The sequence below is a fragment of the Misgurnus anguillicaudatus genome, chromosome 20, assembly GCF_027580225.2.
Source record: "Misgurnus anguillicaudatus chromosome 20, ASM2758022v2, whole genome shotgun sequence".
Taxonomy (NCBI): Eukaryota; Metazoa; Chordata; class Actinopteri; order Cypriniformes; family Cobitidae; genus Misgurnus; species Misgurnus anguillicaudatus.
In genome coordinates this window covers 38,304,301-38,317,795 of record NC_073356.2, presented here as the reverse complement: position 1 = coordinate 38,317,795, position 13,495 = coordinate 38,304,301, and the positions used below count along the sequence as shown (strand labels likewise).

Here is a 13,495-nt window from a genome sequence, read left to right as displayed (position 1 = left end):
TTCTCTGTCATTAGATGAATCGTTTAATAAGAGAGGAAATCTTCAGCTCTCTCTGTGTGATGATCTCTATATGAGCTTTTATATTGGATTCTGTTGTTGATGTGGCGTCAAAGCTTTAGCATGAATCCTTCTCATTTATTCATGAACATTTAATCAAACTCAAAGAATCATGGGAACATGTAAAGATTCGGTCAATTTCAAACAAAATCTCTTTATTTCTCAATAACAGAAACCTGATAAAATAGAGGGTTTTGTGTATATCAGTATAATATGATAGACATGAAGGCCACATATCCCTAAAGACTCCTGTTGGTTTATCTAGTCAAGATCTTAATGTTCTTCTTTGTATTTCTGGAAATGTTGCAAGAGATGTGGAGTGGACCAAGCATCGAACCCTGAGGGACCCCAGTAACCATCTGGTGGTACCCTATATCTGTATATAAATGGTATATATTAGGACCTTTTCTACCGTCCCAGCTATTGTAGCTTTATTTCTGACAGTGCATGAAACACAGTTATCACAAAAAATAATCTGTACAAAAAAACAAAAACAAAGGTATGGCTCTTATTAATAGGATGTGACACTATCATCTCTATAATAACTTATCTGCAGTCTCTGTCTATTGTTATATTTATACACCAATCAAACATAATCCACAGAGACTCTGTCTGTAGAGCATTCAAAGACTTCACATAAAAATAATGAAAAGTAAACATGTTCAAACCTGCTTGTAATATGAACACAATGATGTTTACGCAGTGATAATTCATCTTCTGTCATCCAGATCTATTTAAATATATCATCAGCATACATCTGAACAGATCAGGTGGAGTTATTTAGTGAAGTCATTGTAATAGAAGACTTTTATTTTGACTCACGTAATAATAATATACTTTTAAGTTTGTTCTGCCTCATGAGAATTGTATTAAAAAGTCTCTCAGGGAAATCTCTCATGAGTCCACACTGTACAAGTTGAAATTGTTTAACTTAATTTGTTAAGTCAAAGTAACATAAAAATATATGTTTATTTGATTTTCATTCTTTACAGTGCATATACAGAAGATGGATTTGTACGTCTAGATGTTTCTGTCACTACAATCACATGATCTCCTCTCAAGGTTTTACAGCTATTTTAAACACACGGTCACTCGAGTTTATTTCAGTTTGAAGCGTCTGACTGCTTTTGTTTCTGAAATTTGCTGTTAGCATTTATTAAAATATTGAGTTCAAATGAAATGAGATGCTGTATGAAGAAATTACACAAAGACAAATGCTTCAGTCTCCAATTCAGGACAAGAAAATTTCAAAATTATTATCAAATATTAATGTTTCCAAATAAAAAATATATTTGAGGCAATAAACATTCAACTCAAGTTATTTGGAAATTAACTATTGGTATATTTTCCTCCTTAAAAAAAATCTACTAACTAAACTTTGCAACTACATGTCAACTAACTTTTATTCATTTGTAACTACATGTCAACCAACTGTCATTAGAGTATAGGTACACTGTAAGGGTTAAGGTTAGAGAAGAGGTTAGGGTTAGTGAATTAAGTTGACATTAACCTGCAAAGATACTTATAGACAGTCTGTCGAGTTATCATCACAATAAAGTGTTAATAGATATAAAGCAGACAGTCTACTAATACTGTAAAGATTGGTAGTAGATAAGTAGTTGCAAAGTTAATTTTAATTAGTAAAATGTCTAAAGTGGACTATAGAAATAAAGTGTTATCAAAATATCAAATAATTGTAATGATATGATTCAAGTCTTTTTTTATAAACCACACATTAAAACTTTGAAACACCTGAGCCGTGACAACAAAAATGATCTAGACACTTTTACATCATCAATGCATTAACATATAAAAAATATATAAAAGTGTCATTTTTCATCATGTTTTGAATGATGTCATTGTTGATAACACTTTACAATAAGGTTGTATTTGTTAGCATTCATACTATCAATGAACAATACTTCTAGCATTTATTCATCTTAGTTCATGTTAATTACAAATACATTTCTAAAATCAAACATTGTACCTGTTAACTGACATTAACAAGAATTAGTAAATGTTGAAAAAAAATATCGTTCATTGTTTGTTCATGCATTTACTAATGTTAACAAATACATCCTTATTGGAAAGTGTTACCTAATTGTTTATCTCGCCCGTGTCTCATTTAACTGCTGACCCACAACATGCCACATGCAGTTTAAACCGTCTTAAAAATAGATCCAATTCACGGAGCCGTTTCAGACACAGCGGACTGATGATGTGTGTCCACACTTCATATGAAAAGAACAACAGCTGTCCGTGTCAGAGATTGGATGGTGCTCTCACTGAACCCCTGACAAACCTCTCATCTCATCTCGCCTCCCTTCAAATGCTTTTGTTTTCATCTCGGCCTCTTTAATTTTGGCCTCGTGTCAGAATTCTGGCTGTTTATTCATGATTCTTTCGTTTTTATCTCAGAGCCAGAGAATTCAGGCATTTTATTCCTGAGAAAAAAAATAAAAATGGACAGTTGTGTGTTTTGGTATTGATGATATTTTTGGCTCTGTGCACTGGCCACATTTGAATCAAATCCTGAATTCATATTTAAACTTCAGTGTGAAAAACACACACACACAGATATCAGGCATGAAGACCCAGCTGTCTCTGCTGCCTACATATTCAGTCTACTGTATGTCATCTGTTATTATAAGACATCATCTTAAAGCCCCTCATATAGTAGACAGACAGATGTTGATTAAATGCAGGATTAGTGTAGACAGAAGACAGCGTGCATGCATGCAAACCTCACAGACCAACCTCCATGTTGGGAAGCTTATAAGAAACACCAGAAAAAGAGTGAATGAATCTTTTATTTCAATTTCTCTACATCATGCGTTAACAATGTGATGTACTGTTGGTCGGCCTTCAGTTTAACATTTTCTAGGGAAGTAACTATTCGAGCAGAAGACGTGTGTTACAAACTAAAACATGAATAATGTGGGAAAAACGATCACATGATCTGTGTAAATAAAACACTTTCATTTACTGCTGAAACACATCCAACAATTACATGACAACTCCTTCACATCAACCACACCAACCCATCTCATCAAATGCATATAAATAGCACACAGTGTGAAAAGTCGTGCAATACATATCACAAATTACAATTTTGCGTGCATGATGCGCCAGTCCATCCCGTTCACTTAATTAGGGCGACCACACGTGCCACTCCTCCCAGACGCGTCCCATCCAGGACCCCGGGTTCGTCCCCCGGAAGTCGCACTTGTCAACCGCATACGTCATAGAGTATTATTATTATTATTACAGAAAAGCAACCGTTACATTTTAAGGTAAGAATGAAACTACGATTGTATGGCGTATGCGGTCAACAAATACGACTTCCGGAAGAAACACCGAAATCCTGGCCAGGACGCGTCCAGGAAGAATAGCACGTATGGCCACCCCAACTTAATACGGTGCATCTTTTTGTGTCATTTTATGTATTGGTTTCACTTTTTTCATTTTTTTTCATTGTCGCTTGGGTTTGGGGTTAGATTTGGGATTTGCTTTAGGATGTCATTTAATATAAAGGTTAATATAGGTCAATTTTCAAACTATGGTCGCTTGAAGTTGGGGTTAGAATTGGGGTTTGGGCTAGGATGTAATTTTATGTGTAAAATTACAGAAAGAAACTGTATTTTTGTATCACGGAAAATGTTTGTAATTTATTGTGACTGTTATTTTACGGTATTTTTCCAGCACCCCAGCTGCCGGAATACTGTTTTTTATGATTTTTTTACAGTGTTAATGCAAAATTACAGAAAAAACTTTTTTTTGTATTTCGGAAAATTTCTGTAATTTGTTGTGCCTGTTATTTTACTGTATTTTTCTGGCACCCCAGCAGTGTAACAAAAACTTTCTCTAACTCCAAACCCAAGCGACAATGGTAAAAAACAGAAAAAACGACACATAAAATGACACGAAAAGATGCGCTATATTAAATGAACGAGAATGACTGGCGCATCATATGCACGCAAAATCCGAATTTGGTGTATGTATTGCAATGTTAATAAAAATGCAGCATGAAGTTAAAACAACTTGGTTTGCAAGTCAATTTATCGTACTATTTGTGATTAGTTGAAATAACTTCTAAAAACTAGTTGAAGCTGTTAAACTTATTTTTTTATGTTGGTTTGACAAAAATGCTGGGTGTGTTTTACAGCATGCACGACTTTTCAGACTGTGTGCTATTTATAGGCATTTTATGAGAATGGGTGACCTCTGCTTATATACAGTACAGTACAGTACATACATCAGGCTGTACAACATTATGTTGTCATGTATCAGAGTAAGCAGTACATTTATCTCTTCAATACTTTGCCTTTCATTTGACTTGACTATTACTGGACATTTACGGTGCTACTTTATTATTGTACAAGACATCTTCCCGTTTCAGGGCAGGCAGACTTGAGTTCGGCAAGACTAAATGAAACGTTGAAAACAAGAGTTGTCAATAGCTGGAAGTATGAAAGAGAGAGAGAGAGAGAGAGATATGGACGAGTATTTCAGGCACTTAGAAAATCTCTCTCCATGTGTCCTTGGCTACAGCATGCTTCTGTTAAACACAACACAATACAGCATCAGTGTAAAACAACCGCACTTAGACAAGGCAACAAACTAGATTCATACATTCAAACACTAATCTTTAAAGGGATTTCTGAATATGTCCTACACTAAAGACAAGCTCTTTATCTACACTGATGTCCTCAAATAACTGATGTCATAACTGCAACACCATCAGAATTCACTGAACACAAAAGACACAAATTACAGAAAATAAACAATGCTCATTCCTCTAACAGAAACATAATGTGGTATTATAAATATGATGAAGATATTTTGCAGGTCTATATTCTGACTGAAGGTCAATCTATTCAAATGACTGAATCTTATTCAACAATTTCACTTTTACATTTCTTCCCTCTGGAATAAATGGTTACATTTGTACTATGGTAATATTATGTTTACATGAATAGGTACTGTTTTTAACATTATACCTCAGTATTTTGGACAAATAATGAAGTACATTAGAGTAGCATACACTCTTAAAAATAAAGGTGCTTCACAATGCCATAGTAAAACCATTTTTGCCTTTAAAGTTTAACTTTCTTTTTCACAAAAATGATAAAAAAAGGTAAGATTGATTCTTTAAGGGAACCAAAAATGGTTCTTCTGTTGCCCCTTTTCCACCAAGGCAGTTTTAGTGCCTAATATTTTTCGACACCCAAAGCACTGGCTCTGCACGTACACGTTGATTTGCCGCATTTGGATGCCAATGTAGGTACCCAACCCAATAACCATTAATAATAATGCAACCCCTGACATTGCTAATGGTGCATTTGTGTTTGCCGTTGCCACACTAACATTGCTGGGAAAAATGAGACTAATTCAGTGACGTAAGACTTGGCTCTGTGGTGGCTCTCTAATGCATGGAAAGGCAAACCGGTTCTTAAACCAACTTGGAACTAAAAGAAACTAGCTCTGAACCAGCACCTGGGCGTATGGCATCACTGTGAACAAGCGTTTAAGCACCTTTATTTTTAAGAGTGTCTAAAAACATGACCCTGGACCACAATGGTAACGTTTTTGAAATTGAGATTTATACATCATCTGAAAGTTGAATACATAAGTGTGATATGCTTGTCAAGTATGCAATGCATACTCAAAATGTGACCTCTGCATTTAACCCATCCCAGTGAGAAGTGGCCAGCTATCCCTTCAGTGCAATTGGGGTTAAGGTGCTTTGCTCAAGGGCACTACAGTCGCAACCTGCCAGCCGTGAGACTCAAAACTCTCAGGTTACAATCTCTAACCACTATATGACTTCATTTTTAAATAAGTTTTCCATTGGTGTATGGTTTGTTAGGATAGGACAATATTTGGCCGAGAACTATTTGAAAATCAGGAATATAATTTTATTTGTGGAAAACCGCCTTTAAAGTTGTCCAAATGAAGTCTTTAACAACACATATTACTAATGATAAATACATTTTGATATATTTATGGCAGGGTTCCCACACCTTAGTTCAAATTCAAATTCAAGGACCTTTCAAGGACTTTCCAGGTCCAATACCCTCAAATTCAAGGACTAAATGTGGTGACTCATTTCAAGTGAGAGTAAGGTTACACCGTGTTACCTTTTACGATACATTGTTACAGTTTCCTTTCGAGGGAACTCGTGCTGCGTCACTGCGGTGACACTTTGGGGACGCCTCCAGGGGTAAGTGCGTCTGAATGTGTATATCAAATTCAACCAATGGTGAGGTTTAACCACAAAGACAGGGAGAAGCGAGATATATCGCTATCTGAAATATTGCCAAAGACGGCGTTACAGGGACGCAGGAAGTATGACAAGAGAGACGCAGCGTCTCGTTCCCTTCTCAGTGAACAACAGTTACATACGTAACCCGAGACGTTTTCATGTGTCAAACACAACTATGCAAAAAAGCATTTTGGTATGAATCAACATTCACATACAGAATATAAGTTTAGCACGTGTGCTTAAAACGTCTAGAATTTTTATGATGTTGAATAATATGGATTTTTTTCCCAGAAAACTTCTTGCATAAAATAGATTCAAGCACTTTCAATGACCTGAATCTATGTATGTATATTTTCAAAAACTTCCCAGGGCCTTGAATTTTCCCCCCCAGATTCACAAACTTTCAAGGATTTCAAGGACCCGTGGGAACACTGTAACTATCTTAATGGAACAAGATCTTTACATAATATCCTAATGATTATGAACATTTTTACCCATCCAATGTATTCTGGGCTGTTGCGACTTACGACTGGTTTTGTGGTCCAGGGTCACATATAAGAAAATGATATTGTAAACAATCATCATTGTATACCACGCAACTATAGCGTAAACTATATCATAGCATCACCACAATGCCCTGATCTCCTCTTGTAAATGTAAAACCTGATTTAAGTATTTCCTGTATTTTACTTTATTTTCCATCATTCACTCATTTTCTCTTCTGGACCGATCATAAATGACAGCTGTAATTTTCTGCTCATAGTTGGCCTGTCACATTACTCTACACACACACACAATAATATTACAGCATGTCGAAGGGTTTCATTACAAACATCTGATGTGCTGATCCAGCTGACCAACAGTTTGGTTTCAGAGGTGGAAGTTTATGCGATGTTAATATCTGAACTAAAACAAATTGGCCATTTAGTTTACACGACAACACGAGCCTCTTTATACACAGTGAGATACGACACTGACTGAGTCTCACCACTTACATTAAAGACAAAAGACTTGATGTTTCCTCAAACATCACATTATACGCAGCACTGTTGTGCTCTACCATCACCATTTAACAAAGATGTGCAAATAAAGTCGTAAAAAATTGCACAGGGTTACGATAATGATCATTTATGAAGGTTGGAAGAAATGTAGTGTAGGGCTGCAGAACGATTAATCGCGACCAATCATTTGCAGATTTTTTTTCATCATCATCATGTTTGTGTACGGTGTATAAAAACCATGTATATTTAAATACACACAGATGCAAGTATATATCATATATAATTATAAATACTTTTTTCTTAAGATTATATATGCATCTGTATGTATTTAAGAATACATAACTATTACACACAGTACACAAACACAACAAAAACTTTTATTCTGCAAACAATTAGTCGCGATTAATCGTTTTGCAGCCCTGATGTAGTGCTTTATTCATAAGCTGTTCGCTAATAAAGGGTTTGTCACTTAAGTTTTAAAGGTCGTAAGATGATTCGCACGTAGCTAATGAGAATTTTTGACGTGCCTGGATTATCGTTTGCCTTACAAAACGTTATAGCATCAAAACATTTGTAGGGTTTTACAAATTATCAGAATCTATCAACATTTATCAACACCTGAGATGTAATTTCTCAAAAAACCTGTACTGCTCACAAATGATTGACAATCTGCTCCAATGTACCAGTTAAAATAGAAAAGGACTCCCGTCAATACGCCTGATAGGGCTGCACAACTATCAATCGCGATTAATCGTTTGCAGAACAAAAGTCCTTGTTTACATCATATATGTGTGTGTACTTATATATACATAATTATTATACACAGTACACCCACATATATGATGCAAACAAAAACTTCCACTCCTCAAACGATCAATCGCGACCAATCGTTAAGCAGCCCTACGCCTAAAGAGAAGTTTTCATGTGAACGGTGGGTGTTAAGCACTTTTAAAGGACAACTTTGTAATTCTGTAAATGCCACCTAAACATCACATCTCTCATAAGGACACAGGGCTGGAAGTGTATCACAAACTCTTCTACATACAGTACAGTACATACTCAGAAACAGTGAAGCACATTGGAAAAAGAGAAGACTACGTTAAATCACATTTACGATTTGCCGAACGGTCTCTGAGCCTTGCTTGACACCGACAGACCTCCCTTTCATTTGCGGCGTCACACGACCGTGCTGATATCTTCTGGCTCGTCTGGTTTCTTAGGTTTGCTAGGAAGAGATTTCAGATACTCCAGGTGTCGCCTGGCATCTTCCTGGTTCTGCCTTACATAGTACACAACGTAAGAGATGACCATAGCAAACCATCCGAACATGGTCACTAGCATGGCGTAGTCGGTGGTCCGCTTCGCCAGGTTGCACAAGTCCGCGTCCACGGCCAGGAACGGCTGGCCCTCTTGGTCCCTGATCTCCGAACTCCTGCAAAGCACGCGCGTGGCCGCCTCGTGGTTGTGCGCCATGCCGCCCAGCGCCTGCTGCAGGGCGCAATCACAGTGCCAAGGGTTGTTATCCACCAGCACACGAGCCTTTAACCGGGTGAAAGCGTCTTTGTGCACGCTGGTGATGCGGTTGTGAGACAGGTCCAGGACTTCCAGAGATCCTTCCAAACCGATAAACGCGCCCTCGCCGAGGGTCTCCACGGCATTGTGGGATAGATTAAGCCTCCGAAGCATCCTCAGGCCGTGAAATATGCGGTCGGGCACCAGAGATATGTGATTCCTGTCCAACTGCAGCAGTTGGGTGTCCGGCGGGACGTCGGGCGGGATCTCCTTCAAACGCGACAGGCTACAGGTGACGTTGAGGCCGTGCGGAGGGCTCTCAGAACGCTGACAGGTGCAACCTTTGGGACAGGTGCTGGCGGACGGGAAGCAGAGGACCATCAGAACCAAACTCTGCAGCAGCAGACACATGGGGATCGAACGCGATAGCCACAGGTCCAACGGCGACATGCTGACGGACAGTCAACATACTCCTGCCAGCGGCGAGCCGACTCCCGAGACCTTCACCGGCGACCCATAACGAGAGAGCGCCGTCACCACGAGCCTCGTGTCTCTGGAAAAAAGCGTCCGTCAACTCTCATGCCGTGTTTAAATCTGTAGGGGAAGATCACACAGAGATTGTCTATATGGCAATGCATGGAGTGATGCCGCTCCATATAAACACAGTAATTTTATCTATATATCTTTTTTAAGTAGCCTAAATAAAAAACATTGTAGTGCAATTGCTGCCACTACCTGGATTAACATTTTTACACATGCCAAGTCCAAGTAAGTGTCCCATCAGATGAATAACTCTACATGCACGCTTGGGATCTTCACGCCCACTAGAACACTTGGACCAAATAGAGGAAATACGAAATGTATGTAGTCAAGTGAACAAGTGATCACATACAAAGACCGCAAGTGTTAGTATTTGGATGCAGCCATCGAATCAATACATTTGGTAACATGAATGAGCATTAGTAAAACAGCAGACTGTGTGTAGTTAAGTTCACATAGCTGTAAGAGTTAAACACACATGCTGGGTGGGATTAACTTTAACACACGCTCATACAGACATGATGTCAATCATGGGTTTATGTACATAACTAACAAAACACAAGTGAATGAATTAACATGAATATCTGAAGAAGCTCAATATAGAACAAAGAGTCTGGTTATTTAAAACCGTACAGTCATTATGTGAATAAAATGGTTTCCAATTCTAGAACCGAAGGACACGCGTGAAATAAATGAACCCACAGTGATGCGGAGCTCTGAGATCTTCTTACTGTTCTGAGTACAGTTCTGTTCACCTCGCTCTATTTGGCCGGAGGCTCCTGAGATCCGCTGTAGATCACATTCAGACTCCTCAGCTGATGTAATATTCGTCTGTTTTTCTCATGGGATATTCAGTATGATGAAGGCTCACACAAATCTCAAACTTCTGTGACTACTGTATTACCGACCGACCAGCAAGAAAATATAAACGTTGGTCACGGCCGGGTGCGAGTCAAAGAAACTTCTAAGGCTTTTAGATAATGCTGTTGATGTATTGATGGAAATCTAATCACACTCAATTCAGAATTTTTACATTTTAGATGTTTAAAACCATTAAAGCTTTCTGTTTAGGGTTGCAACTAACGATTATTTTCATAATCAATTCATCAGACGATAATCTTTTTTTATTAATTGGATTAAAACCTAAACGTCTTTTCAAATAGATTTTACACGTATTATACTAAATAAAACCCTATGCATTCACATAGTGTACTTTAAAAGTGCAAAAAACACACACACTAATATATTTTACTAATATATTCTTTAATTTTTTATATTGTAATTTAAATAAAATTGCCTTTAAAGCACTGGTAAAACTAAATTAATAAAACAAAATAAATAAACAATACTAAATATGAATTTGAATGATAGTATTATTTATTTGTTGAACATTTCAATAGATACCACAATAATTTTGATATCATAAGAGGGTTTTTTTGCACGATAACAGGTCTGATATTGTGACAGCCCAACTTACATGATCTATTTATTACACATACATAAGTAGATGATATTTTAAACCATCTTTAGATTTGTAGACAATCACAGTTCTATACCGAAATTCAACCGTTTTTATTTGCTAATAGTTTTGGCATTATGGGAGATCATTAAAGTGACTTGTGTGTACTGTATACAGTCAGAAAAATGGGAAAATTCTTTCATCATTTAGCTGTCCTGAGATTCTCTAACCTACTGTATATTATTTCTATAATCTATGGAGATCTAACGTGAGAATTTAGGAGATTACACAATAAACGTGACCATAACCAATTGTGGTATTGACATATCATGATCCTCATACACGATTGTTTCCTCCTTCTTATGTAAACCTCGTGCATGCAAAAGACTGCTGGAAAATGTACCAATCTCAACATAACACCAACTGTGACGTTACAGTCGTGACTAAATTACACATTTAATTAATTACAATGTTGTTACAATGCTAATAACAAAGTTGTGATTAATGCTATATGCTAGTTAATGCTATATGCTAGCGTTTAGTCTAAAGTTCTACTATTGACGTTACAGTTACGTTTTGCAGGTCCATACTGAAAAAAAAACACAAACTTAGCACTCAGAAACGTCCATTAACAATCTCCAAACAATTGATTATTCCTCAAAATCTGATACAGACTCAAACATAAGATCTGTTTACACACACAGAGAGCTACTGAAGGAGAAACGGCCAATCAGAGCAGAGCTCAACATTATTATTCATGACCCTTTCGAATAAGGTAATAATAGACCATTTCATTCTAGGGTTGTACTGTAAATGGACATATAAAACCGTCTCTGGTTAATTTGTGCACTTAATAAAGTCACAAATCTTCTATGTAGATATAAAAGAAAAATTTTTTTTACAATGCATTCTTTGGCACCTTTAAGGTTAAAGTAATTCATAAGGTTACAAGTACTGATACAGAGCAACAGTAAATGTCAAACATTTCATGTTTTGATTGGATTAAAATGCATCCAATATAGGTCACAACTCAGCTGACCATACACGTTTTATCATCATGACAATCATTATAATACATTAAGATACAATAGATCTGAAGATAATGCAGCTGGGGAACAAAATCATAAATATTTTTTGCTCCAATTAATTTGATTAATCTTTTGAATCTCGATGTAAGAGTGTCTGAATAAAAATGAAGATCTGTTCCAGCGCTACATAAACAAAAGCTTGCTGAAGAGTGATTATATAGATGCTTATGTCATTCAACAGCACTTTCAGAGAAATGATTTCATGCATTATATTTTATTACTCAATTAGTTTTAAGGAAGATGTTGTCATGCAAAAATGATTAAATGCAGGTTTAAGAGAATTATATGACAACATGCATACAATACAAACAGCCAAAATAAAACAATAACTATAAATGCTTTGATCCGGTGAATTCAATCCCTGACTGATTTTGATCTGACATCATTTTACAAACTTACAGTGTGAAGATTAACACTTCCAGCATTTTCAACACAACACACAAACACTTCTTTAGGCTTGTAAATAACACACACAAGTATTGTAAATAACTTTTGTTCTTCTTGTGAAGCAATGGCTAGAGTTTTTTTTCTACATTTCACTTGATATTTCCACACCCCAGTCACACAACCACAGCCTGCATTTAATAAATATAAGTATTAATATTTCATTATAGAAATGAATGACAAACGTCAGACTGTTTTAATATCAATGAGCCACGCCAGAGGAAAAACCCGCACAATAAAAGCATCAGAAGATCTTCATCCTGACGCATCACACTTTATTCTGCATGCACATATAAAAATATCTTCAGCATGCAACATGCATACTGTCAACTGCACATTCGACACATATAAATGCATATGCATGCGTGTGTGTGTGTGTGTGTTTTTGTGTTTGTGCAACAGGCGACATGCGTGTGTCTCACCTGCGGCAGAAAGCCTCGTGAATCTCCGCATTCGTGTTGTTGATCATCCTCAGAAAACACGCGCGTTTATGATGCGATGCGATCAGTCGTCATGTCTCACAAACAATCAGATATCTGAAGATTGATGGCTCATGTTTGTGACCACAGCCACGCGAGTGACTGACTGGGAGGGGTTCGATCGCGCCCTGGTTGTGGTGTCCGATTCGCGAATCTTTTTACTAAACCGATTCTTTAAAGGATTCGGTCGAATGCGAGTGAAACAGGTGACTGGCAGCAAAACTGTGATGTGAGGGAATAAAAGTTTACAAGAGAGAAAACGATTCATATTAGGAATTATTTTGTTGATAATGTTAAGAAGAAATATAACATATTTAATGATAGCCTATTTAAAGATATATCCTAATCAAAAACACACCGAGAAACATTTGTATAGAATGTGTGTGAGAATAACTAAAAGAACAGATGAATTGCGTATTAGAAATGATTCATTGATATAAGCGATTCAAACGAACCGATTCGCGAAATGAACATGACAGTGAAGCTGTCGGTAGTGCGCGCGTGCTCACCGTGTGTGTGTGTGTCTGTGTGTGTTACCGGGGTAACCCCAGCCTCCTAAAAATGAGTTTCACGTCACATGACAATATATGTGGGGAATATTTTTGTCAGTCCATACAAATATAATTTTAAACATATTTAAAAATATACAA

General features: G+C 36.9%; 1 protein-coding gene across 1 annotated transcript; it reads right to left on the bottom strand.

The window, feature by feature from the left end:
* Nucleotides 1-2,850: 2,850 nt before the first annotated feature.
* On the bottom strand, nt 2,851-12,993 carry lrrc3b (leucine rich repeat containing 3B). The gene is made up of 2 exons (XM_055220956.2): nt 12,789-12,993; nt 2,851-9,429 (listed from the first exon to the last, which is right to left on the bottom strand). The coding sequence occupies exon 2, from the start codon at nt 9,283-9,285 to the stop codon at nt 8,500-8,502; it is 786 nt and encodes a 261-aa protein (XP_055076931.1). The 5' UTR covers nt 9,286-9,429; nt 12,789-12,993; the 3' UTR covers nt 2,851-8,499.
* Nucleotides 12,994-13,495: the final 502 nt, after the last annotated feature.

Bases quoted from the DNA above. Each gene is read 5' to 3' on its own strand.
- lrrc3b (XM_055220956.2), bottom strand. From the start codon at position 9,285: ATGTCGCCGTTGGACCTGTGGCTATCGCGTTCGATCCCCATGTGTCTG.